The following is a 23,843-nucleotide window of genomic DNA, read 5'->3' on the forward strand; positions in this document are numbered from 1 at the left end:
CAGCAAGCAAGAATTTCAATTAATGCGAAAGAGAGACGCGTCGCCAAATAGGGGATGATGCTGCGGAATGAATCTTTTTTGCTGACAATAACCAGCTCTTTGTCGCCAAGCTGTCTCTCGGCAAAATCAACCACTCCAGTTTTCACGTGTCAAGGTATATCATGCATCCCTTCCTCTCGCAATAAGCGTTGATAAAACTACACATGTTACTTTTAATTTGCAGGCTTTTCTTTGTGCATATTTTAGATTTTGTGATTTACTTTTTAAATTGAGATCGTTGGCCAAATATTCAGTACGATAAAATTACAATATACAATGTTAACCAAATGCCCCATAGAAGTAAATAGCCTCACGATACGTGTATTTTCGATCATTAACACATTTTTTTAAATTTTGATTTTTCCAGTACAATATTAAAGTCCTTTTACAAAATAAATAATACGTGTCATATCCGAGTATAATTAATTATAATTAATTTATAATGTTGAACATAATAGTGCCTTTTCAATATTTTTGTATTTTATTTAATAATTTTTGCGCGCAATCATTTCATAGAAATAAATTTAAGAGGTTTAATAAAGTGCAATATATATTATTGCTGTTTTTGTGACTCTGCTAGAGCACTCAAATTGGATTAATTCTTGTCATTTTAATTAGTCTGCGTTAAATACTTCCTTTACGATTCTCCTAATTTTCTTATTTTTCTGTTTGAAATATTTACAAAGTTGGAACATGTCCAATGAAGTACCATCGACTGACGATGAAAAGGCGTATTAACTTTAGTAAGAAAGGTTAAAAGGCGCCATCTAGGGTTTCTCATCCCAAGCTATTATTCTTTCATTTCAAGTTTTAATTCAGGCGGGAAAGAGGCGAGGAATAGAGCTAATTTTGCCATGCATTTTTCATATTGCGTTGAATTCGATATTTTACATGACATTTCACTTTGTCAGTTCGATTGGTAGTGGCGATTGCCACTAACCTCCGACAAAAGGTTGAATTTTGATTTTTGAATCAATTGTAGAGTGGTTTATGCAACACTCAAATTTGTGTTATACATATTGTGATAAGTTACTGGCAATCGCTGCTACGACAATGAGGTACTCTTTTATTTAGATTATTTTCAATTGTATGGGAATAAATTCCTGAACACCAATAGGTGTCAACTTTTTTGGCGTTGTTTTAAATATAGCAGAGAAACCTTAATTGTTACATGGATGCAAAAACTCTTTAAATAAACTTAAGCTCGTGTCGTTTTAAAATTAAAACACTTTATTTCCACCTATATTTACAATCAATTCAGAAGTTACAATATTCCTTACTATAATAAACTCAAACTTGTCATGGTTTTGGGGTCATATTTTTACATGTGTTTGGAGTCTCTAGTGATGAAAAAGCAAAACAAGTGACATAGAGTGAAAGCCAGAGCTGGCCAAAAAAGTGATGACTCGTTTAAGTTGTTTAACACAATGATAAATCAGTACACTGGACTAACGCATTGGTCCCATGCCCTCTGCGGGCACCTGTAGGTTAGTTCGCACTGGCCTTTGCGCCCTGTGGAGGCAGCCAATGCAACCTTCTTGCTCAACACTTTGGGGATGGCCGGGTGAGTTACTAACTGCCGCACGACTCTAAAACATGCACGAACCAAAGTAAATTCGATATCACGAGAGCTAAATTTATTACTCACATCCTGAGCACCTTCATCTCCAGGTCAGGCAGCTCGGTTGCAGGATCGTAGGCTTCACATGCAATGCGTTGCAAGCAGCCTAGGTTTTTAGGGTCAGCCAGACCTGAGCAGGTGAAAATAGACGCTAGCAAGGCTTCTCCGCCATTTGATCTTTGGGGCAGTTTATGTTGCTACTCAATTTAAAAATTGACGGTTAGAAGGAGATTATTACGTTATTGCCATGTTTGATTACCTCTTTGAGGAATTCCTGCAGAATAGCAATCTCTTGCATTCTCGACGAGCCGTTGCTCTCCTTCCTGAAAGGCGAGATTTCGTCAGCACGTGGTCCCAGATCTTCAAGAGCAGCCACGTCTTTTAAGTCGAAAGCTGGTGCCTCCCTGCGACGACGCCCTGCAACCCGCCAAACGTCTGCACAAACACCAAATAATTTGGACCAACATGCTAGTCTTAGTAAATACAAAATTTTCCAGAAGTGCGATCTGGGAGAAGTGAAACCGATGTTTTAACTTTCCATCAAAGAATTTAAACAAGCTTTCATTGAACTGACCTGAGACAACGCCAAGCTGGAGCAGGATAGGGTTGGTGGCAAGGGCGGCAGCCGCGCCGAGCAGAGCGATTCCCGCCAGCGGCACCAGCACCCGCTTCAGGTTTTGATCCCTGGTTGGCACAAGACCATGGGGATGATGATGGGGGTGAGGATGGGGGTGCGGATGAGGATGAGGATGAATTTGTGGCTCATGTACCTCAGGGAAATGCACGTGGTGAGGGCTTCCTCCAGCAATCAGTCCCGCAGCGCCTGCTTCGTGATGAGGCAGTCCATCTGCTCTTTCAAGAATTACTTCATTCGACGTTTTAAATTTAATTTTAGAACTCACGCGACGGCAAGAACTGCGTCTCGTACTTCACGGCGGGAGCATGGCCATGATGGGCTTGGTTTTCAGGCTGTGAGTAGTGCTCAACATTTTCAGGGGCTGCTGGGGCTTGCGCGTGCGCCACGGGCACGTACTGAATCGGCACATACTGGTAAGCAACCCCGTGTCCTTGCGGGTGGGGGTGGTGGTGACCCATCGTCGCCTCGTGGGCCCCATGAGATCCGGCGCTGCTACCAGGGATCACATGGTTTGCGTGCATCTGTAAGAAAATGAATTAGAATCAGATCATGAGAATTATTCATTATTTAGAAAGTTGATTTTCATAAACTATCAGTTATTTATGCATCACCCATTTTTTTTAAATTACAAAATGGATTTGGAAGTTTTATTTTATAATTCTCTTTCATGATAAATTAAATCTAAAATAATTTATGTATAACACACAATGTTAATAAATGGCAGAAAAACTAAATGCTCTACAAATATTATCAGGAGAACATTATTTCTTGAATCTAATTATCGTAGGAAATATCGTAACTAGGTAGGAGGTAAGCTTTTTTTGCTCTTTTTATCCCTGTCCTCTCGGACCGGGAAGGGCGCGCACTGCACTATCACGAATGCTGAAACCCGGGTCCCAATAACACCGCGAACGGATAACATGGGCGCACCAGGCCGCACAGGGACCCAGCCCACTCAAGGGAACAAATAAGTTGGTTGTGTAAATGTGAACTGATCGTTAAGTATCTAAATCGATATTGGTGCATGTTTCTTTCTGCTTTGTACAATTAAGTTTTAATTTGATTGAGGCGTAGTAGGCGCCTTGGGCATCGTTGCCGTTAATGTTTTCGCACGCAAAGGCTATTTGTTGAAACAAGGATTTGCCCTGAATATGTTTAATTGGCTGTACTCCAGTTCCGTTCTAACTCTCCTTGAACAATCAATTATTATCAGCTAAGAATAATTAGATGATTGATGAAAATGTACTTTGTGACCAAAAGTGGGCTGCCGCGATCTTGTGCTCTTATTGAAAAGTTGGAAATATACACAAAGTCCATAGCGTTAATGAGAAAGTTGCGCGGTGAGTTAGTGGATTTTCATTTGCCGCAGCGTCATGAGGTAAATTAATGTGCCGACCGCTTTTATTTGTATCGTACAGAGCGCGAAAGCATGAAAAGTGCTTTGCTGCTGGAGTAGAGAGACACACAGCGACTCACAGTAACGAATGAGTGCATTTGAATGAATATCACAAATCCCCTCCTCTTCATATTCAAACGCGCTGGCTGATCATCCTTACTTCTATTAGCAGAGTGCAAGATTTCGTTTTCTCTAAAATAATATCACTTATTCATAGAATGACCTAGCTTTCCACTCATAAAATTTTAGAGCAAATTCTCATTAAATCGTCATCGCAATCTAGTTCTCAAACATTCTGCTTGCTATTCTTCATATTGGTTAATAACTTTTACTGGGGGAAGTTTGAAATAAAAAATTAGGCAGTTTGGTCTAATCAATGAATGTGGTATTCTAGCTCACAATCAGGGGTTTGCCCAAATCAAATTAAAGAATAAAAATCGGTAAATTGAAAAGAGGAGAGTAATACCATTAAAGAAGAAGTTTTTCTGCAATTTGAACCTCCATTCCTAATTTTTTTATTTTTCAAAGTTAAATCTATAGAGCGGAAATGCAGTTTTGAATCAACTGCTCTCACCTGGTGGTGGAGGTGCTGGTGGAGCGGCTGCGGCAGGTGAACATGCTGCAGACGGACATGTTCCTCAGGGAACTGCAGCTGAGCCACCCTGGGCTCGTTCCCTGTTGACTGGGGCTCCTTGTCCTTCTTCTGCACCACCACGGAGGTGGCGCCGGCAACCACGCACAGCACAACAAACGACCGCGTCCACATGTCGCGGTGAAATGACTACTGTTGCCACCACGCGAGCCTCTTTATTTGATGCCTCTTCCTTCCTCTCTTCGCTCTGGAGACGCACGCGAGATGAGCATCTCCTCCGCATCCTACCACCTCAATTGCTTAACGCCACATAGCCTGTGCAATGCCCTCGAATCGGAAATGAGGATTAAGCTTTTTTCTTTTAGCATGCGCCTTTTCCACTTTTTTTAATGTTGATATCAGTGAAATAAATAAATATAAACACAAAGTTAAATATTTGAGTCTCAATAAAGTATGGACAAAATCTTTTTCGGTTTCTTGGAAGCATGCATTCTAAAATGTTTTTACACATTCCATTCATTGCCGTATATTGTAAAAGTTGAGATAAATCGTAATATGAACAAATTAGTAGGTTTGATCAAAAACAACAATACCTTGCAACAATTTCACCCTCAAGATTCTCATCGCTTGTGGAAAAAATTGAATTCTTAAATTGTATTTTCCTTTCGATTTCAGTTTGTTTATCAAATTTATTTGTCACATTTTAAGATTAAATCGAGGAGCATTTTTAGCATATTTGCACTTTCAACGCAGTAAGTATTCCGCTATGCTTTATTTTGACAAAAATTCACGGAAGTTGGCCGGCCCGCTCACTGCGATTGTTCTGTGGATTGACGAGCGATGTTTTGGGAAGAGGCACTCGCGTTTGTCTTATTGTTTGCGTGACCGATGAGCACGCTGCACATTTCTTGACACTTTCCCTTATTGTCGCGCAACGCACAATGAGCAGACATAGTTAACGGGACGCGACACGCACGCGACTTTGTCGCTTCGCCTCCCTCACAACTTCACATCTTGCGCAATCCGCTTGAGTAATTAATTTCCTCGTGCAGAGGTAATCTTAATCAGCGCAAGTTATTTTGCAAAGAGAATGTAATGAGAGGGGAGGTCATTAAACTTTCAAAAATTTTGGTTCAATTTTTTATCTGACTAATTTCCAAATCTAGATTTCGTCACGCTTCTATGAAAATGGTATTCACAAATGTACCGACTTATACTCATTTGTACATGCAACAGTCCCTAAACAATGCACAAATGGTTAAAAAATTCAACTGTGCGCTAAGTTATATTTTGCACATGTGTATTTTTATCACTTAAACTTCATTTAAGTTTTGTGCATCTTCAAGCCAAAATAAAACATTATACAGTTACGACCTTAATTCTAAACAATGTCTTTTTAAAATACATATATTACTGATTGATAGATTTTTATTTTTCAATATTATCATGTTCAACAAACACAAATGTATATGAGTGATAAATATAATTTCTGAAAATAAATGTCTTTTTAAAATAAAATTTTTAGAACAAAAATAGATTTGTAATTTTAATTTGCTGAATTTGAAATAATTACGTAAACTGTGGTTATTAAGAGGATGAATTGATGAGAATCGAGCGCCATTGTAGTGCGAGGGGAAGACGATGGCAAGGGAAGCACCCAGGGATAAAGTGGAAGACCATTAGAATCGTAGACAGCGCATTGCAGGTGCAAGCAGGGAGTAGTATGAATGGCATAACCAACAACTTTCGCTTCAATGGGTGGTGGCTCCAAGAGCACTCTCCTCCCTTCACCCCCAACAACTACAGCCTCAGTCCAGTTTCCGTCATCCAAACTTGTTGCATACTGAAGATAGCACATGCACAGCTTAAATAAGATCTTAAATGTTTCTACCACTTCAAAATACCGCAAAACCGTGGGATCCGTTAAGTTTAATATCACCGGAAAACTCCAGGATTATTTGTGCCTTGTCTGCTTTCGAGATTTCCATCTGTAAAACAATTTTTCAAATAAATTTCATCGTTTATTTAACCACTGATTGGAATTCCCTCAAATCGTTAATTTTAAAAAATGATTTAATCTTAAAATGTTTTTTTAAGAGTCCCTAAAGAATTGAAAATATATTATTTGAATTTTTTTCCAACTATCTATCATACGAATTAAACGTCGTTTTTATTGGACCTGATTGATTGAAACAGTTTTTACCCTGAGATTGGTGGAATTTTCGTCAGAGAAAACAACTTCTTTGGCCGAGGTGAAGAGTCTGTGCGCTACAACCCTCTTTGCTTGAAACATTTTCCTGAAATTAGATCAATTCATAAAAAAAAAGATTGAAATGAAAAATTACATAAAGGCCTTCTTACGTAAACATGTCTTTGGTTGAGGAAATGTTATCAACCAAGTCAAACGTAGCCGCCGTAAAAATCTTGTACATTGCCGTTTTAGGGTAGAGGGGATCGGCGAGTTCCATCTGAAAAATTCGCACGGGCGCCATTCCTTCAGCTACAGCGACGCTCGAGTCAGGTCCCAACTAAAACGAGAGCAACCTTTGTAGCTTGAATGTGGAGCGGGTTGCATAAACACCTGCACGAGACCGATTGGAAGATCTCCGGCAGTGGAATCTGCGAAGTTGGCGCGCCAGTGATCAAAGAGACCGCGCGTGGCACAATGGAATTCGCTTCGATTCATTGCGTCACTGCCGCTAATGCTGTCACCTGAGCTTTCATTTTCAGAATTTTAATTATGCTATTCATATTAGGGGCACGTATCACTAGAGATTTTTTCAATTAGCAATAAAATACCCTCAGCTATAACGAGCTCTATATTCAATCTGCTTTTCTCCACCATTTTAACAAAGCAGGTAAATTTATAATTGTTAAAATCTGACCTTATTTACAAGGATGTCAAATATGGTAATAAATACTATATTTTTATAAATTTCTAGTTTTGTCATTCTAAATTATCTGGTTGAGTAAAATTGTCATTTAAAAAAATCTACGAGTAATTTAATCGCTAGGTTTAAAAAATCTCGATGGCCAATAGTTTGAAATCCAAATGAGTTCTTTACCGTGGTCCCAAAGGACTCCTCGCACAGTAAATTTACTCAGAGGATGCATAATAGCGTTGTGAATTCCAGAAGAAGGGTGAGTGTTCCTAAAAAATATCCAAGAAAAATTCATATTCAGATAACAATGAGTATCTCGTACTCTGCTTCCCGAGTTTGACATTCTTCAATGACTTGTTTCGGCATCCACGACTGCAGGCTGGTACCCGTCCACGCGAACTCGATTAAGCCGATGGGCCTCGCGGGAAAATAATTCGATAGCATTTGTCCAAAGAAAAGACACTCAGCAGAATACCACTCAAGCACACCTAACCTTGGCCAGGATAAAATATTCTCAATAGAAACGCAAGTAGTCCGCATTCGAACCAACCTTCATAGAGTACTGTCCATTGCTGCTCAATGTTGGGACCAATTTCAGGCACCTCCTCGGTAGCTTCTCCACGACCAACGTGGAACAAACGCATTCCATAGTATGTGCTAGCAATGTTGACCTCTTCTTCAAAATTATCGAGCTGGCAAATTCAATTCCCCATCATTTAGTCAAAAGTTTTCTTCGAAATTCCTGTTCTCACACTTCCCATGAAGAACTCCATGTTCCCTTCGCCCAGGCAGAGCCAGACGTCACCAAAAAGCACTCCAGCCACGTTAACTTTGGTGAGCGGTCCTCCAGAAAGCTCTTGATGCTCGAAGTGCAGAATGTGGGGCCCCCCGGCCTCCTGCGCTGGCAACCACAGCTCCCAAATTTCACTCTCTTCTTCAAATTAATTAATTGTTAAGTATTTTTTTTTCAATGATTTACCCTGGACGGTGGTGTTTTCGCTGATTTGGTCAAAGGTGAGCGTGACTAGCGCGTCCGGCACACCGTATCCCCAGAGGTGTGCCCTTTTCGGAGCCATCTGCAGGACCATCTGGGCGCCGTAGCCTCGAGCCAAGCGAAATGGAGCACTCGAGACTTTTAAAATCACTCAAAACCATCTCATAACAACTAAATATAATATTGGAATGTTTTATACCTTCTAAAATGAAGAACACAAATTGGACATACCCGCAAAGTAATAATTTTTTCATGATTATGCGTGCGGTTCCAAAAAATAAATCGTGTTCAGATTATATTTCAAGTGGTTTTGGAATTTCAAGTGCGTCATCTGATTAGCTGCCGTGATATTGAATGATGGATAAGATGTATAGAACGAGATCATAGTCAGCAACATGAGAGGCTTGAGACTGTGTGGGTTTTGAGGATACTATATTATAGCTCATTATAATTTTGTTATTATATATAGTCTCTTTAATTGATGAATCGAACATGCGACAAAACAATGAGAAAAGTTACATAAGCATGTTGATATTCCATTCTCCTCCTTGTTATCTCTATTTCAAATTTACTATTTTCATTGGTTTGTCGAGTATGCGATTAAGCGCACACGGTGAAAATGCGTAAATGTAGTTTAATGTAATTAAGTATCTCACATTAAACATGATAATATTTGATTAATATGAATTTTTGAGTTTACCTGTTGTTATATTAAACTGTTTATTGTTATTAACAGAAATTTAAAAACATCTCAATATATTTAATTGTTCGTCAAGGGTTTCCATTTCATTCACAAAATTATATTTCCAATATTATTATAGTTCCTAAATTACAGTTCAGTTGCTACTGTTGTTACTTGTATGTTATTTTGTGGGTTTGACCATCTAGAATACAAGAACACTAATTAGTCCTTGCTATCTATCTTGACGAAGAATATGATTTTCCAACGAAATGGATTTCACACTAGCAGATCGAGATTACTAGAAAATAAGGCAAGTCCATTGTACCATATTTAAATGCCTAAACTGTGTTTGCTCAATGCTAATGTCTGTCGTGAATAAGAGTCTGATTATATTACACAAACTAATATACTAACTGAAATTTACGATAACTTGGATTAAGCTAAAATTATGACGAAAAATGCAATCGATTTAAATACATACCCATGCTCACTGATTTTCAATTATGCAAGATGCTTTACTTTCGTGATCTGCAGGTTGCATATTCGCAAGCTCATGGTTTCTCAACTAATAATATTTTCAAGCATTGCAAGGCAGTTTAGTTCTAGAAAGATACCACTCTCAAGGCTTTACTTAGCTACAAGAACACTGATTTTTTTAAACGGGGTTCTTCATAAATGCTTTGTTGGGTTCTAATGATTATTTTTTATTTTTACTACTGGCGAAATCTTTATTTTAGCGACTCCTTCAGATCGTTCATAGTGCATTAAAACAAGGAGAAAAATGGTATTTTCACAGCCGTCAGCCCGGCCATCCATTGCGGCAAAAGCATTATTTTGATATGCTTAAAGTAGAAAAATATGTTTTCGAAAAATTGAAAGAATAATTGTGCAAAGAAAAAAGAGGAAAATTTTAAAAAGAAAAAAGTCGTTTATATTTGATGCTGATCACCAGTTTCAAAGTGATAATCGCTTTCACAGCATCTTGGAAAATCTGGAGAATTTCTCCAAATGTTAATTTGTTCGTGTCTCCCGCTATCAGGAGCTGTATCACAAATTAAAACCTGCATTTTACACGCGATAAAAAACAATGGGTCATTAGTTTTGAAGTGTTGATGAGCGCATCCTTTGTTCTCGCGGATAATATTAGTTGGCATTCTCTCATTAAAGGCCTGAACTGTTTTTTTATTGTCTTTCACTGTATGCTGTGTCTACCAAAGATGCGTTCAAAGGTGCGAATTTGCGGTCTGTACCCTGTCTGCCGTTACAGCTCCCTTGACACGAATTAATAAATATGTAGAATCGTCAGTGTCAGAGCAAAGTGGCAACATGCCGTGTCACATGCAATTTAACACGAAACGCAAAAATAAGTCAACAGAAGTGTTGGTTACATGAAATCAGAGACAAAATCAGATTAAATCAAGAGTAAGCCGCGACGTTCCCATTGTGTCTTCTTAGTTTCTCTTCGTGGTCGCAGCGATATGTGTGTGTGTGTGTGTGTGTGTGTGTGTGTGTGTGACAAGTAGGGAGCGGTAAAATAAGCCTATTTTCAGCGATTAAATAAGTTTTAACGTCGTTTTACTTTAACAATCACGTTTGCACTTTGCGCACACTTTCTATTGATCAAGCAACTCGTTCTCGTTTCGTTTTTAAATGACTTTCCTGATTGAAAAATATATTTTACATAAATGCGGTCAATTTAACAAAAATCGTGCATTAGAATTTGTTTCTTTTATCTTTAAAATTTTAATTTTGATTTTAATCATTGGAATTGTCTTCTTAGAAATAAAATTGTAAAATATTTAGTGGGGGCTCTGAACAATTAATTCGTGAAATTGAATGCGAGAGAACATTCCTATACACGATACAATAGGCTGCATTTGTTTGGCTTGTGCAATTGATTTTGCATTGAATTTTGCTTGACACGGTCCGTCGCATTCTTATGAAAGGCGCTTCAGTTTCCCCATGTTATATGTATTGCCGAGGCAATTGTTCAATTTGCACCAAGAGTTTAATGCCCGCGATCGATTTTCGGAGCCATCATGTTTGCTTGCTCTACGCTGATAAAAAATGAACCGATGATTCGGTTTCGTGGGTAGAAAATTATCAGCACCCTCGAATTGATGAGTAATACTTTATCAGAAACTAATCAAGATTTGCACTAATGCTTTTTGTGCTCGATTTACGTAATATTGCTTCTGGCAAATTCGTTTTTGTATCCCCACTGCAACAATTCTCCTATTTTTAATGGCTTGATTTGTAAATTATTCTAACAAGATAATTTATTTCACTCGCCTTTTCATCATCGCATTGCGTGAGTTCTGAAAATTCAACTCTCACTTTTTAAAATTTTAGTTTCAAAATTTAAGTTTATTATGAGCTGACAATTTTATGTTGCTGATTTAGGATTTAAAATTATTTTGTTCTATTATATTAGTACCTTCATGACTTACAAAAAATATCCTAAAACTTGTTCTAGGTTTTTAATAAAATAGTTGTTTCAAAAGACGAGACTTAAAATCATTCTAGATTAAACATAATTTTACTTGTGCCTATACTTCCAGGTAAATAACTTTAAAATGTAATTAAAGTGAAGTTAAACACGTGGTGAAGCCTGCAGTTAGAAATTCATCGCTCAGCATGGCTTGTATTTATTGCTTAAACAAATTCAAACTTGAATAGATGCGCAGCAACTATTTATACTCTAAACGCTTGCGCAATATTTCCCATTAACCCATTCAATGCAACTGCGCTTGCGCAGGCTCATTTCGGGGTAAAGCCAATTATTCTATATATGTAGAGTGTCATTGAAATAAAACAAACTTTAATTCCACAATCATCATTTATTTTTAAATCTCTTACTAGAAAGGCTGAGCGCAAAAATCACGAGCGTGGGAACGAATAAAAAAATAAGCCAACACCGAGATAAGAAGGTGCTGGGTTTGCAGGTCGCGGAGCCCACTGAGTCACTCACTCATTCGCTCAGGTGAGCGGGGGAAGGGGGATCTGCCGACGATGCCAACTCACCTGTGACCGCTCGTCCAAGGCAGGTTGAAAAGATAGGTAGCCCATCTCAGGTGAAAGGGCCCTTTTGGGGGCCCTCCTCCTGTCGTCCCTGAGGGACCCTGCGCCCCCATGGACCGGAAGGACCACCAGGTGCCAGGAGCACGTCCTAGCGGCAGAAAGGACCGGCGAGGGGGTCGCGGATGGGGTGGGTGGGTTGCCTCTCCTCTCGATCGCAGGCGCCGTAGCCTCCGTCGAGCCGCGCTGTGGGCGGCAGTGCGAGTCGAGCCGAGCTTGTGAGAAGAGGGTGCTGTTGCCGCCTCGCCCCAGGTGAGTCCCGACAACGGTATTCCTGCCCACCGAGGGCAACCCGAGTGCAATCAGGATGAGATTATCGTCCTACAAGTGCGGAGAATATATTATCTTGGACCTGATTCAGAACTGCGTTAGAGTGGCGTGGAATATTTATTATTCCAAAGTGTTTCCCCGTTCGAGGGCTGTGTTTGGTGATTTTCGTTTTACGTGCAAATCGTGCCAGCGCATGGCGAAATTTGGTCCGATCTGCGAACTTAGTGTGCTGACCTAAAAAACGAGCATGGTTTCGCGTAATCTTTCTCTGGCTGGCTGCATTACAAGCGCGGCCATGATTGTTTTCTTTTTCTCTATTTACCTGTCGCGGACGCCGCGGACGTATATTTTCTCCGTACTGAAAGCAGCTGGTACCGATCGAAAATCAGAGTTTTTCTTGCTCCTTCTCCGGATTTTAGCATTTTGTTGCATTGAGACTTTATTGAATTTGTCAGCTGAAATGGTTTTCGTCTAGAAGCTCAATTAATTTGTTTTTTCCCGCTAGGTTATAGCATTATTTATTACTATGTTTCGAAGAAAAACACCTGCATTTGGAAATGGCCGCTAGCAGGTGGATGATGTTTTTGTGGGGGGTGAGGATCCCACGCACCCTCTCGTGAATAGTGCACACGTAAGGTGTGTATTTGGCCCACGTAGTCGCCTGGACGACAAAACTTTGTAGGGATAGAATTTCTGTGCACCTCTCCCTAAATCCTAAAAGCTTTTAAGAATGAGAGCAACTGTTATGGAGCTAGAATTTCTACAGCTCTTTTATCATTCCGTCTAATCTATCTTAAAAATTCATACTAGCCTACTATGATTCTCTTAAATTTTTGTCATAGTCACAATCGATAAATTAAAAAAGTAATAATGACATACCATGTAATTTATAATTTTTGGAAAATAAATTCGCAAAAAAACAGATCCCAATTTTGTAAAGTGAGAATTAAAAGCTCTGCCATATATTGAAAGTTGTATAAAAAATATCATTTAGCCTTTTTTGATGACAAAATATGCTCATGGCCAAATTTGCTGCCCAGTTTCATTGTAATTCTGAAAGCTCAAAAGTACGATCACAATCTGATAGTCTGAAATCCTTGCTTGTTTTCACGCATAATTCTCTTTGTTCACACCGCATGACAAAGGCTGTTGTTGTGTTTTCATAAAAATTCAGCGCTTTCGCAACAAAAACAAGCTCATCCATTTGCCAGGTGCGGGATCGTGCATATACATATATATGTGTGAGTTCACAAAATCCTTGAGCGTGCAAGGATAATTGCCACGAGCAAAGCCTTTGTGCCAATACCACACACTTTATTCCTCTCGAAAGCAGATTTTACATCCAGCCTCGCTGGTTTGGATTTCTGGGGGCGAAACAGGATAGTTTCCGGTCTGGTCTGCTTGCGCTCGAATGCACTTAGGAAACGAGACAACAGCAAGAGGGCGACAAAACAAACGGGGCTAAAAATACCTCACGTTCTGTCTGCACAGAGAGAGTTATTTTCGACAGACAAAACCTTCCGATTTTATCTTTCAAGATTGCACCAAGGTTGGAGGCACGAAAAATAAGGGAACGCCGTGTTTGCGGGGATTAAGATGTCCTATTCTATGAGTTGTGGGAAAAGCATATTTGACGGCAGTAAAAATTCCGTGCGTGCCGTCCCAGGTAAATATATGATAAAACCTTTTATCGCGGTGATTTATAATTTATACTCTCACGTAGTACCGTGCTAAAATATACTCCTATCTTCTAGAGTATACTTTGCCCTAGAAAAACAGAGCAAATAACTCCGCTTGTTTTTTTGCAGTTTTAAGATTTGCAAGTGTTTATATTTTTATGAGATTCTAAACTTGGAATTAAACTAGAGTTCAATAAAAGCTTGTTCTTTATTTTGCTAAATGTCTATATTTTGGTAGAAAATTTAGTTTTTATGGAACAACCGTTATTTTTACAAATAGAATATAGTGCCTGCTGGAATAGAAAGAGTCGAAGGTAAAGAGCACGCAAGGCCTCGTCGCTAATAAATCCCTGCTGTTTACAAAACTCTAGAGCAAAAAGGCTCACGCCTAATCGAGCTTTTGTGTGAGAATCCTTTTGTTTCTCGTATTATTGCGTTCCCAAGCCTTCATTTCCTGCGCACGAGAGGAAGCAACCCTGCTGCTCGCGGCTGTTTTAAAGTAAAACAGGTTTTTATACGTAGGAAAGCGTTAAATTTTTCAAATCGTGCTTCTGACTGATGGAAAATACTGGCAAAGTTCCATACGCAGACACATACTGCGGATGTTGCGTCGAGGGGGTTGGGGGTGGTCGCAGGCAAAATGCAGGTCACTGAACGCCGGAGACAGATCGATTCGCTGCCGCCCAATCCGCTCTTCTGCCACGTGAAATGACATGATGGAGCTATTTTCGGTGACACTACTTTCTAAACCTCAGGATTGAAGCAGCTGATTAAATAATGAGAGAAAATGTTAAGTGAAATTATAAAATGTGTCAGCTCTTCATGATTCCTAAAATCCTTTCGAAAATTGTATTACTCGTACTTACTGTTAAAAGAAATCTATTTTGAGATATTATGAAAAATCTTAGATAGTAATGAATTTTAATTTATTGCTGATTGATGTTAATGTTCTAATTTTATCCGTTCGCGAGTGAGGTAATAGAATTTTACCTTGATTGATTAAGAATGAAAAGAGATTTTAAATGAAGCAAAAGAAAAATTCCACCTTAAACTTGGAAATTTTTACAATTTTTATCACCTTTTCAATCTACGATTGATTCTTGAAATTATTTTTTTCTAAAACCATGTCACGAAAGAAGCGTTTGTAAATACATAAGACTTTTGAACAACACAAAAAAACACCGTTGTATGATTCAGAGGTTGTAAACGAAAAAGTTAAAACATAATTTAAGCCTGCAATCTAACACTGCATCTTCAGTTTAGAAATATTGCCCCGTTTGTTTAAAACCATGGTACTGGCACCAGTTTGAACATCGCAGCGCCTCGATTTTCCAATGTGAAATCGATGTGTCAGCCTTGAAGTGGCGGTGCCACAAGGGGCTTCCTCCCCTTCTTGCCCATTTAGGCATTTTGCACAACAAAGGGGGCGTGCGATCTGAATCAGCAGAGTGACGCAAAGCTGTGTTGCACTTGAGGCTTCTCTGTAGTGCTTTTCACCACCTCTTTGGGCCGTTAAAGAGACCGGTTGCTACTCGGTACACTATAAAAAACCACTACTCATCTTATTTTGAGTTTTTTCTTGTGTCTAAAAGCGCCAAAACTAGCCAAAGCCCACAACAAAAATAATAAATAAATAAATCTACAAATAATGCCCTCTGAATAATTTCCCCCAGACGAGTGGGACGAAAGAAAATGATGATGACCTTTCCAAGCACTTCGCAGTGCTGATATTTATTCTTTATCAAAAACCATTCTGATTGTTATTGTATTGATTGCAGGCCTTCGAAAGCCGAACGCCTCCAAAAACGCCCTCGCAACCGCCCCTTGGAGCAAAGCGCGGCAGGTTAGTTTCTATCCAACATAATCTCATTTGAGGTCTGACTCATTTTGTCGCTGTCACTCAGAGCATAAAGAAGCAAGAGGGCGATGCTGGGTTCGTCGGCACCGTCGTTCGTCGTCACCACTGAACCAGCCGGTGGCCGCATCCCCTCTGACCACCAGAGTCCCCCGGCGAGCCTCGAAGACATGGACTCGGCTCTCGGCAGCCCCTCCCTCAACCAAAAGAACACAAACAGGTGCGTCAATTTTTCAGGTTTACGACAAATTCGAATTCTGAAGTTTAAAATACAAAAACGAATACAACATTGTGTAGAGCTTTTATTATTTTATATACACGCTTTGCAAATTTGCTCTTCAATGACAATAATGACACTCATCTCAAGAGACAATTTCACCACTTTTGCTGTCTTGGCACAATGCTCGTAGCGCTGATAGTGCGAAAACCTGAAGCTAAAAGCGCTTGATTTTCTCGTAGTAGCAGCAGCCAGTGTTCGAGCATGTCTGACGGGGAGAGTTACGAGTGCCTTGGCGAAGGATCGCCTGCCCCGTCGCCTGTTGTTAAAGGGTTAGTTTTCTTCAATTTAAAAAAAGCATTTGATTCAAACGATGTCTTATTTTTGCAGAGAGTCGCCCGGGAACCTACTTAAAAGGAACACTTGGTCCAGATCCAGTTTGCGCCGAACGCCTACAAATAATAGGTACTATTTCTTTTTGTTAATTGAAATGAATTTGAAATTAAACTTAATTACACAATCAGCAACAAATTTGCTATTGAATGAAATTTTGTACCTTGAAACTTACATTTTTTCTCAAATTTGAGTAGAGATGACTCCAGAAGGGACATAAAAAATTGAGAACATTCCGTTGTATGTTTTATATATATAATATATATTAATAATCGGTCTAGGCATCATTCCGTAAATTTCCACGCGAATGGATAAAATTGGAATATTTAGCTTCAATTTAACAGAAATATTCGTTCAAACTACAATCTTAAAATTTTAAAATAAAGGTTAGAAATCCCAATTTATCATTTCAGCTCTGGTGGAGACGTCGCTCTTGGTCGCAGATGGGGATCTTTAAGGCAGTGAGTAAAATTTTGCCAATCGCAGAAATTTTAATTGAAAAAATTGAACCCCAGGCCGGTCTTAGCAGAGGAAACTGAACAAAAAGTTGAACAATGCGACGATCTTGAGTATGTCCTTGATTTACAATTGGCACATTTCTTTGATATGACCTCACATTTTCCTCTCATGTATTCATTAACTCGCTATGGGTCATCACCAAACCTTCCTTGCCATTTGATATATTATACGTATTTGGAAAAATCAGGTTTTCAGTGAAATCCGAGAGCACTTGACTCGCAATGGCGCATTTTTTATTTTAATTTTATTCAGCGTGTCGATATAAAGGAACATAGCGGCGGATGGAAATAATGCCAGCAGTCAAGAGAGTGAGTGGCCTCTTGCCCTGACGGCAGTGGCGGGAGGGGAGGGGAAGATGGGACAGAGGGGAAACGGCCGGTCAGGAGGCTCTCCAGTTATTTATTCGCTCGCGCTCAGGTCGCCTCTCGGGCGGATCTCCTCTCCGCCTGCCTTTTCTTTCCTGCACTTTTCACCATTTCCCGACACACTTCAGGTGAGTCCCTTCAGGGTGACTCAGGTTCAGGGTTGGTTCACATTCAGATTGGTCCACCAAATTCAAGTCGCTTTCCCGGCTATAGTCGACCTACTTTTCGGAAATTGAACGGATGCTGGAAATTGGGCCAGCATGCATTTTAGCATGTGACTTGCCAGATTTTTTTACATTTTCCAAGGTTTTTGTGACAGGTGGTCACAGGCGTATTTTTTGTAATGGGTCAGGTGAGTCACTCGCATGCTATGTACACTCTAAGGACGTTAATCTGTGCGGGCGTGGCCTACGCGGGCGAGAAAGGAATGAAAGAAAAAGGGCGCGTGATGCAAATACAGAGATGAAGGCTTCGTGACAGAATCTGCCTGGGGTTTCAAACACAAGTTACTCGCATCATATACACAATTGCATTGCGTCACCTGCATACGAATCGCGCGCTGCAATCTCTCCTTTATTCTCTCATCGCGCAGCATCATCCGGCTTGTTCCCACACAAAATGACATTTTCTGAGAAGTAAATTTGATCCGCAGTTCTCATAATTTCGAGACGTTTTTAGAGGCTAGCAAACAACAAGCGTGTCCGAAAACCTATTGAGAGACGTCAAGCATGAGTTTAACCCGGGGCCAAAATTGCTCAGAAAAAAGCTGACCTCGTTTGCATTTGGTTTATTTACTGCAGGCAGAACCTACTATATTGCTAAAAATATATATAAAAAGTTGTTAAATTTCTTTCTTCCTGCAAGTCAAGAGACGCAGCTTGTGTAAATAATAAATTAATGCACATTTCACAGTGATTAATTGCTGAGGAAGTTAGCCTTGTTTAAAATGTACTTCACTTTTACTCGGGTCGTGCCCTGACAGGTACAGACCCAAGTTGTGCCAAAGATCGTCAGCATGTTGGATATATCGATTGATGATCGTTTTTGGGTCACGCGAGTTGAAAAATTACCATTCCGCTCAGCACTTCGCTGTTGTGTGCTGCATTGTGCTTTTCAATCGTAAAATGCGCTTTTTGGCGGATCGAAACGCCGCCATTCCTCATTTTCTTGTCCAGTGAGCAAAAGTTTTGCACCGGGCGCGAACACAGTTTTTACGTGGGCGGCACTTCGTGCAGCGGAGAGAGCATAGAGAGAGAGTTGCGCGGCGCAAAAGTAAAAATTTCTTAATAACCAATATGACGCTCGTTTGTTCTTTTTTGCAGCTCAAGTGGAAAGAGAATCAACGCGAATGGTGCATCGGTGCCCAGGTAATTAATTTGTTTAGTATATTAAAATCGACGGCCGAAACATTTCTCCCAATTAGCGATGGTGAGCAGCGGTCGCATTAAAAAATGCACTCACGCGCATCCAGTGATTTTGTTTCCATCGCAATCACCAGACCAAACCCAATTTAGTAAATTACTCCGCTTTTTTCTTTGAATGTTTTTCGAAAGTAAAAGTTTGTTATCGATGTTCCCAGCCTAATTGTTAACAGTCAGTCTAAATAGCGATTTTTCTTTTTAAAGAGAACCGAAAGAAAACAAAATAATTTATTATTTAAATAATTTTTTCGATTGTTTAAGCTTAAATAAAAAACACAAATCAAAACCAACTAGAGATAACATAATTGTTATATCTCGATTTAAACCCTATAGTGGACTGTGCCGGAGTGCGAGTTTCAACTCGAGCGGGCGCAGCTCCAACTGCGGCGACCCGGACGATATGTACTGCTCGGATGCGTCCCTCGAAGAAGACGTCATGGGCCTCAACCGAAAAGTGAGAATCCGTTCTAAATTTTAAATATTCCTCCTTTTATCACACATATCTCTGAGGTATTTTTATTGCACTGGAAGCTTTACTGTTGCCGCAAGATTAGGGGATTGTTAATCATCCATTCGTTTATCTCATTGATCTGACTCAGACATGTCAAAACAACACGCAACTGAAAGCTTTCCTCAAATCGCTTGATTTCCACACAACTGATAAGCGTGTAAAACCAGGTTTTGTAAGGCCTGGTGTTGTTGTGTCTTCATCTAGTACGCAAAACATTTTTCAACCTAACAAAATATGTTTAAGGGATATGGAATTTTCAATTTTACATAAAGAATTTAAAAGAAACTCCGTCATAGAAATACCAGCAACCCATTTTAAAAGATAACTCTGACGTTTAAATGCTTCATCAATCCAATTAAAAGCTCGTCAATTCAATGTTTTGTCCTTTGATTGAGTTACGTGATGCAAGTAGTATTCCATTACTAGTCTCATAAGTTCTTTCCAGTGTAGGCTTCAGGCAATGATGAAAATTTAGTGAAGCCTCTAGTACACCACACAGGCACGAACGATTTATTTAAGAACCACGCAGTAAAGTACGATAGTTACATGCACGGGATATTGTTATGGCAACAGGCGTTTTCACGAGAGCGGGCAGATAAGAAAAGTAATAATTGTTAGCCGCGCAGTGAGCTTGTTTCTATTTGCGGACGTGAGATGAGCGGCGCGGCGCGACACTAAAAGTGAATCACGCAAAAAACAAAGCCCCTTTTTTCCCTAATACAGCTCTGTTCTCCCGCCTCACGCACTCATCTTCGTTAGCACGTGCACGCGCGGGCCCACGTGACCCCTGACCCAGGGGAACGGCGGCGGGGGAGGAGCCCCTCTCTCCCCGCTCGCGGTAAGCGCCTCAGTAGTGTAGAGAGCGACTGCCGCGAGTGACGAGTGGCATGTCGGCGCCGCCGCCGCCAAAGCCATGGACGACGCCGACGACGACGCCGTCCCTGAGATGGAGATGGACATGTGGGAGGGGCAGTTCGAGTTCTTCGGGCCCCTCTTCCCCAACGTGCCCCCGGCGCCGGGCGCCAACGGGGGTGCTAAGGCGCCGCGCCTCGCCCACCAAGTGAGTGGCGGCCCGCCGGAAGCGGCTAATCGTGAATCGTGACTCCTGAAAATTCGTGCATTTCCTCTTTCCTTCTGAAATTATAGTGATTGGCTTAATTCAATTTTAAAAAATAGCTTATCGAAAAGGGGCAGAAATTGGATTATTTTGAACGGAAAGACTGGTGAAAGGAAAAACCGAAATTCATTATTAGTCTTAACTTTGTGTGGGTGGTTGATTCATGATAACGTCTTATTATGAAAAACTACATTTTAGTTTCGCTCTTAAATTTTTTGTTGAGCTGTCAAAGAAATCAAAATATAAATATTAGACATATATATTAGAAGAATGGGCTATTCTTGACAGATGACAAGAAGGCTTCTGAAATTTCTCATCGCAGCTTGAAATGAACTTTGAGATAATTTTTCATTCTTATATTTTATCATTTTTGCACAAGATTAAAGTCCAATGAAATTATGTTGCTGACGTTCGCTCTACTTTGCAGTTAAAAATTATTGAGTCCATTTAATCTATTTATAAGCGTGAGATACACTTTTTACTAATAGCATATCTGCTCAAATCTCGGTTTGTGTTTTGACTCGGGGAATTTTATTTGTAACGTCCTTGGGCCCAATTGAGACGCTTGGCTCTCTGCACTCAACGCGTCACACTCACTTCACTGACATCATCTTCCTCCCCGTTGTCTGCTGTCTGTACTCCATTACTTGCGCGCCTCTTGTACAAATGCCTAAAAAATGCCTGAAATTTTCCTGAAGGAAAGCAGTGCATAATGTCCCTGCTCCTTTGGTGCCTGTCCATTTTGTTGTTCCTGTTAATCCTGATTTTCAAACAATCGCGGAAAATTGTGAGACAATCTCCGGCCTCTATGGAATTCTAAATTTATCATTTTCCTCATAGTGGTGTTCATCGTTGAGCTTACTAACGCAGAAAATTTGCTCCCTCGTCATCTCGTCTCGAGCCACGTGATTATTTTTATCTCTGCTCCATGTGTGCGTACGAACAGTGTATTTGCTGTATGCGCAGCGGTATGGCCGATTTTGATGCCAACTTGCTGACTTGAAGAGCGCCGCTCGAAGCCGCGCATTAACAACCCTTTGCCAAGCGCTGCGGGCTTTGCGTCAAAACTTCAACGACTTCTAAACACACATGTTGGAGAAAATAGACCGGCCTGTTCGCTTCTCCATTTTTAATCTGAGCCAACTGAAAATTCAACATAGATACTGCTGCTCTGAAAACCAATACTTTATGGTTTTAAACTGATGATAAATGAGTACAACAGCAACCGTTTTTCCATTTAAAACAAAGCTCTCTTAATTGTCAACAAGATTATTTTTCGTAAACCTCGTTGAAGTTATTTTTCTGTTAAATTTATTGATGATAAACAAAATTTGGGGAAATATCACAATGACAGTGTTAGCTAGGAAAATTACCTTCTCATAATTAGGAATTAAAAGCATTTTTTATTAATGCCCAGTTAATAAATTGACCAATAGCAATATTTTCTTTGTTGTACACGTAATAGTGATAATAAAAATGATTGATTTTTTGATAACCTGTTGGCCTTAAAATCAATGTTCCTAAATTGTGCGAATATTTCAGGTGCATATGCTGCAGCAACAAGTGTCGGCACTGGCAGACACGCAGAATACGAGCGACGACCGGTACGGCAGGGTGCGTCACGAGAACGCCCTTCTGCAGGCGCGCCTCATGATCCTGGAGGAGCAGGTGCGCGAGGAGCAGGCCAGGTCAGAGCAGCGTCTGCAGGAGGAACAGCGCCGCCACAAAGACCTCGCCTCCCGTCTCGAGAGGGAGAAGCAGCTGGAACTCGAAAACAGCGCCATCAGGTAACTTTCAAATAAATAAATAAAATGTACAATCGTCAATTTTTAAATTCAATGCATATTTCTAGATTCATATTTCTCTATATCTAATAAAACTTTTAAAAGCACAGCATTGTATGCTTTAATTAATTAATGTAATGATCAAGCTTTTTTATGAATCTTACAATTTGCCCAAAATTTCGCTCTAGACAGCATAATACTCCCATTCATTCCTGTAGTTTTTAATAATAGCCAAGTTTATCCTGCCAAATTTTGCATTTTAAAATTAGTATTAGTACTATGTGAATGCTATTTAACTAAGTGAAAGTTTATGTTAAATAATAAAACTTGTTTGTTGCAGACTGCAGGCGGCTGAGAGGCGCGTGGAAAGTTTAGATGAGGAGGTCAAACGACTGCGGGCCCAATTGGAGCGGGCAGCTGAGAGCCGCCAGGTTGCTGAGGATGCGTCCCACGAGGCGGAGATGAGAGCCCAAACGCTCAGAGAGCAGCTTCTGGAGACCCAGGAGGCAGCCGCCAAAACGAGAATCGCCCTCGAGCAGCAACTCGCCGACACAGCTCAGGTATTACTCGCAGTACAAAAACTAAAAAATAAACCCCATCTCTCAATTCAATTCTTTTAAAACCTTAGGCATAAAGTTACACAAACAAGTAAGCCATCTCAAAAGTTCTTTCTTATCAACTATTTTTTTCAACTATAAATTAAACATTGGTATGCTTTTTTTGTAAATAATAAGTAACTTAGCTATCAGAAAATCAAACTAAATAGAATCATACTCTTCTGTAAAAATGGCTTGTAGTTTGAAATTGTCCTGCTTTCCAGAGTTTAGAGGAGGCGCGGCTGGAGGCAGCAGAGACAGCTCAAGGGCGGCCTGTCTCGCCAGGGCGCCACCCTGAGCTGGAGGAAGAAGCCCGCTGCCTGAGGGAAGAGGTGCGTACCCTGAAAGAAGCGCTGGAAGAGGCGCAGGCCCAGCTATTGGGCCGAGGCCTTGAGCAGGGACGCAACCTTCTTGGAGAACCTCAAGGGGGCCCTTCCCTCGCTGATGAACTCGACGAAATGTCCTCAGACAAGGTTTGTTTCTTTCTTTGTTTGGAATTTGGTATTTTTTTAACTAAACTTTATTTGACTCAAAATATATTAATTTCTTTAGTCAACAAAAATACAATTTTTAAAATCTTCATCAACTTCCCAACGGCTGATTAGTTTAGACACTTACCACACTCCCATTAAACCATGCTGAAAAATGCAATGTAAAATTTTTCAAGTAACGCCAGTCTTTAATTATTATTTTTTGCTATGCAGGTGCGATTAGCTCTGAGGGAGACGCAAGAAGTGAACATGCAGCTGCGTGCCTACATCGACGGCATGTTGCTGAGCATCGTTGAAAACTACCCCCAATTGCTTGAGGTCAAGACTGCCGCGGGGTCACTCAAGTGACCCCCGCCCCCTCTGAAGCATCACAGCCTGAGGTGCCGGACTGAAGGGCCAGAATCTCACTCCCGAGTGCAAAAGCAGTGATAAGAAAGAGTGACATTTAATATAAGGATTCTTAAAAGTAAAGAATACCAGTGAGTACCTTTTTTAACACGATGAGCGTTTCCGTTCGAAGAACTTGGAAAAAGAAATCGCCAAGAGAAGACCGCAAAAAGTGCAACTTATTTGATTAATCAACAAAGGTAACAGCTATCGTTCGCGCCCTGTGTACTGATCAGTTGGAATAAATTAGTTTATCTCTTGTTGATGATGAAATATAAAAGCAAACATTTCAAATGCAGTGTTTGATTTGTCAAATA

At 40.2% G+C, this 23,843-nt stretch overlaps 3 protein-coding genes across 9 annotated transcripts; 1 reads left to right on the forward strand and 2 right to left on the reverse strand.

Moving 5' to 3' along the window:
- Nucleotides 1-1,250: 1,250 nt before the first annotated feature.
- Nucleotides 1,251-4,562, reverse strand: LOC135938560 (uncharacterized). 2 transcript variants are annotated; one of them, XM_065482255.1, is made up of 6 exons: nucleotides 4,268-4,562; nucleotides 2,563-2,818; nucleotides 2,235-2,507; nucleotides 1,920-2,095; nucleotides 1,688-1,857; nucleotides 1,251-1,628 (listed from the first exon to the last, which is right to left on the reverse strand). In XM_065482255.1, exons 1-6 carry the CDS (start codon nucleotides 4,457-4,459, stop codon nucleotides 1,475-1,477), a joined length of 1,221 nt encoding a protein of 406 aa, XP_065338327.1. In that variant the 5' UTR covers nucleotides 4,460-4,562; the 3' UTR covers nucleotides 1,251-1,474. The 2 variants fall into 2 exon arrangements, with proteins under 2 accessions (XP_065338327.1, XP_065338329.1); XM_065482257.1 differs by having other exon boundaries at nucleotides 1,920-2,077; nucleotides 4,268-4,561.
- Nucleotides 4,563-4,670: 108 nt separating this feature from the next.
- LOC135938557 (sialate O-acetylesterase-like) lies at nucleotides 4,671-11,980 on the reverse strand. Of its 3 annotated transcripts, none has more exons than XM_065482249.1 (11): nucleotides 11,868-11,980; nucleotides 8,147-8,269; nucleotides 7,920-8,098; nucleotides 7,718-7,859; nucleotides 7,490-7,655; nucleotides 7,351-7,436; nucleotides 6,867-6,997; nucleotides 6,647-6,813; nucleotides 6,489-6,582; nucleotides 6,190-6,273; nucleotides 4,671-6,128 (listed from the first exon to the last, which is right to left on the reverse strand). In XM_065482249.1, exons 2-11 carry the CDS (start codon nucleotides 8,253-8,255, stop codon nucleotides 5,832-5,834), a joined length of 1,455 nt encoding a protein of 484 aa, XP_065338321.1. In that variant the 5' UTR covers nucleotides 8,256-8,269; nucleotides 11,868-11,980; the 3' UTR covers nucleotides 4,671-5,831. The 3 variants fall into 3 exon arrangements, with proteins under 3 accessions (XP_065338321.1, XP_065338320.1, XP_065338319.1); XM_065482248.1 differs by having other exon boundaries at nucleotides 8,147-8,299; nucleotides 11,868-11,979; XM_065482247.1 differs by lacking the exon at nucleotides 11,868-11,980 and having other exon boundaries at nucleotides 8,147-8,504.
- A 91-nt stretch (nucleotides 11,981-12,071) lies between these two features.
- nuf (rab11 family-interacting protein nuf) lies at nucleotides 12,072-23,820 on the forward strand. 4 transcript variants are annotated; one of them, XM_065482251.1, is made up of 13 exons: nucleotides 12,072-12,173; nucleotides 15,649-15,713; nucleotides 15,775-15,945; nucleotides 16,185-16,274; nucleotides 16,333-16,407; nucleotides 16,749-16,796; nucleotides 16,851-16,904; nucleotides 18,542-18,586; nucleotides 18,974-19,094; nucleotides 21,811-22,055; nucleotides 22,393-22,612; nucleotides 22,873-23,121; nucleotides 23,353-23,820. In XM_065482251.1, exons 3-13 carry the CDS (start codon nucleotides 15,797-15,799, stop codon nucleotides 23,485-23,487), a joined length of 1,431 nt encoding a protein of 476 aa, XP_065338323.1. In that variant the 5' UTR covers nucleotides 12,072-12,173; nucleotides 15,649-15,713; nucleotides 15,775-15,796; the 3' UTR covers nucleotides 23,488-23,820. The 4 variants fall into 4 exon arrangements, with proteins under 4 accessions (XP_065338323.1, XP_065338324.1, XP_065338325.1 ...); XM_065482252.1 differs by having other exon boundaries at nucleotides 16,188-16,274; XM_065482253.1 differs by lacking the exon at nucleotides 16,851-16,904.
- The last annotated feature ends 23 nt before the right edge of the window (nucleotides 23,821-23,843 follow it).

The sequence above is a fragment of the Cloeon dipterum genome, chromosome 3, assembly GCF_949628265.1.
Source record: "Cloeon dipterum chromosome 3, ieCloDipt1.1, whole genome shotgun sequence".
NCBI lineage: Eukaryota > Metazoa > Arthropoda > Insecta > Ephemeroptera > Baetidae > Cloeon > Cloeon dipterum.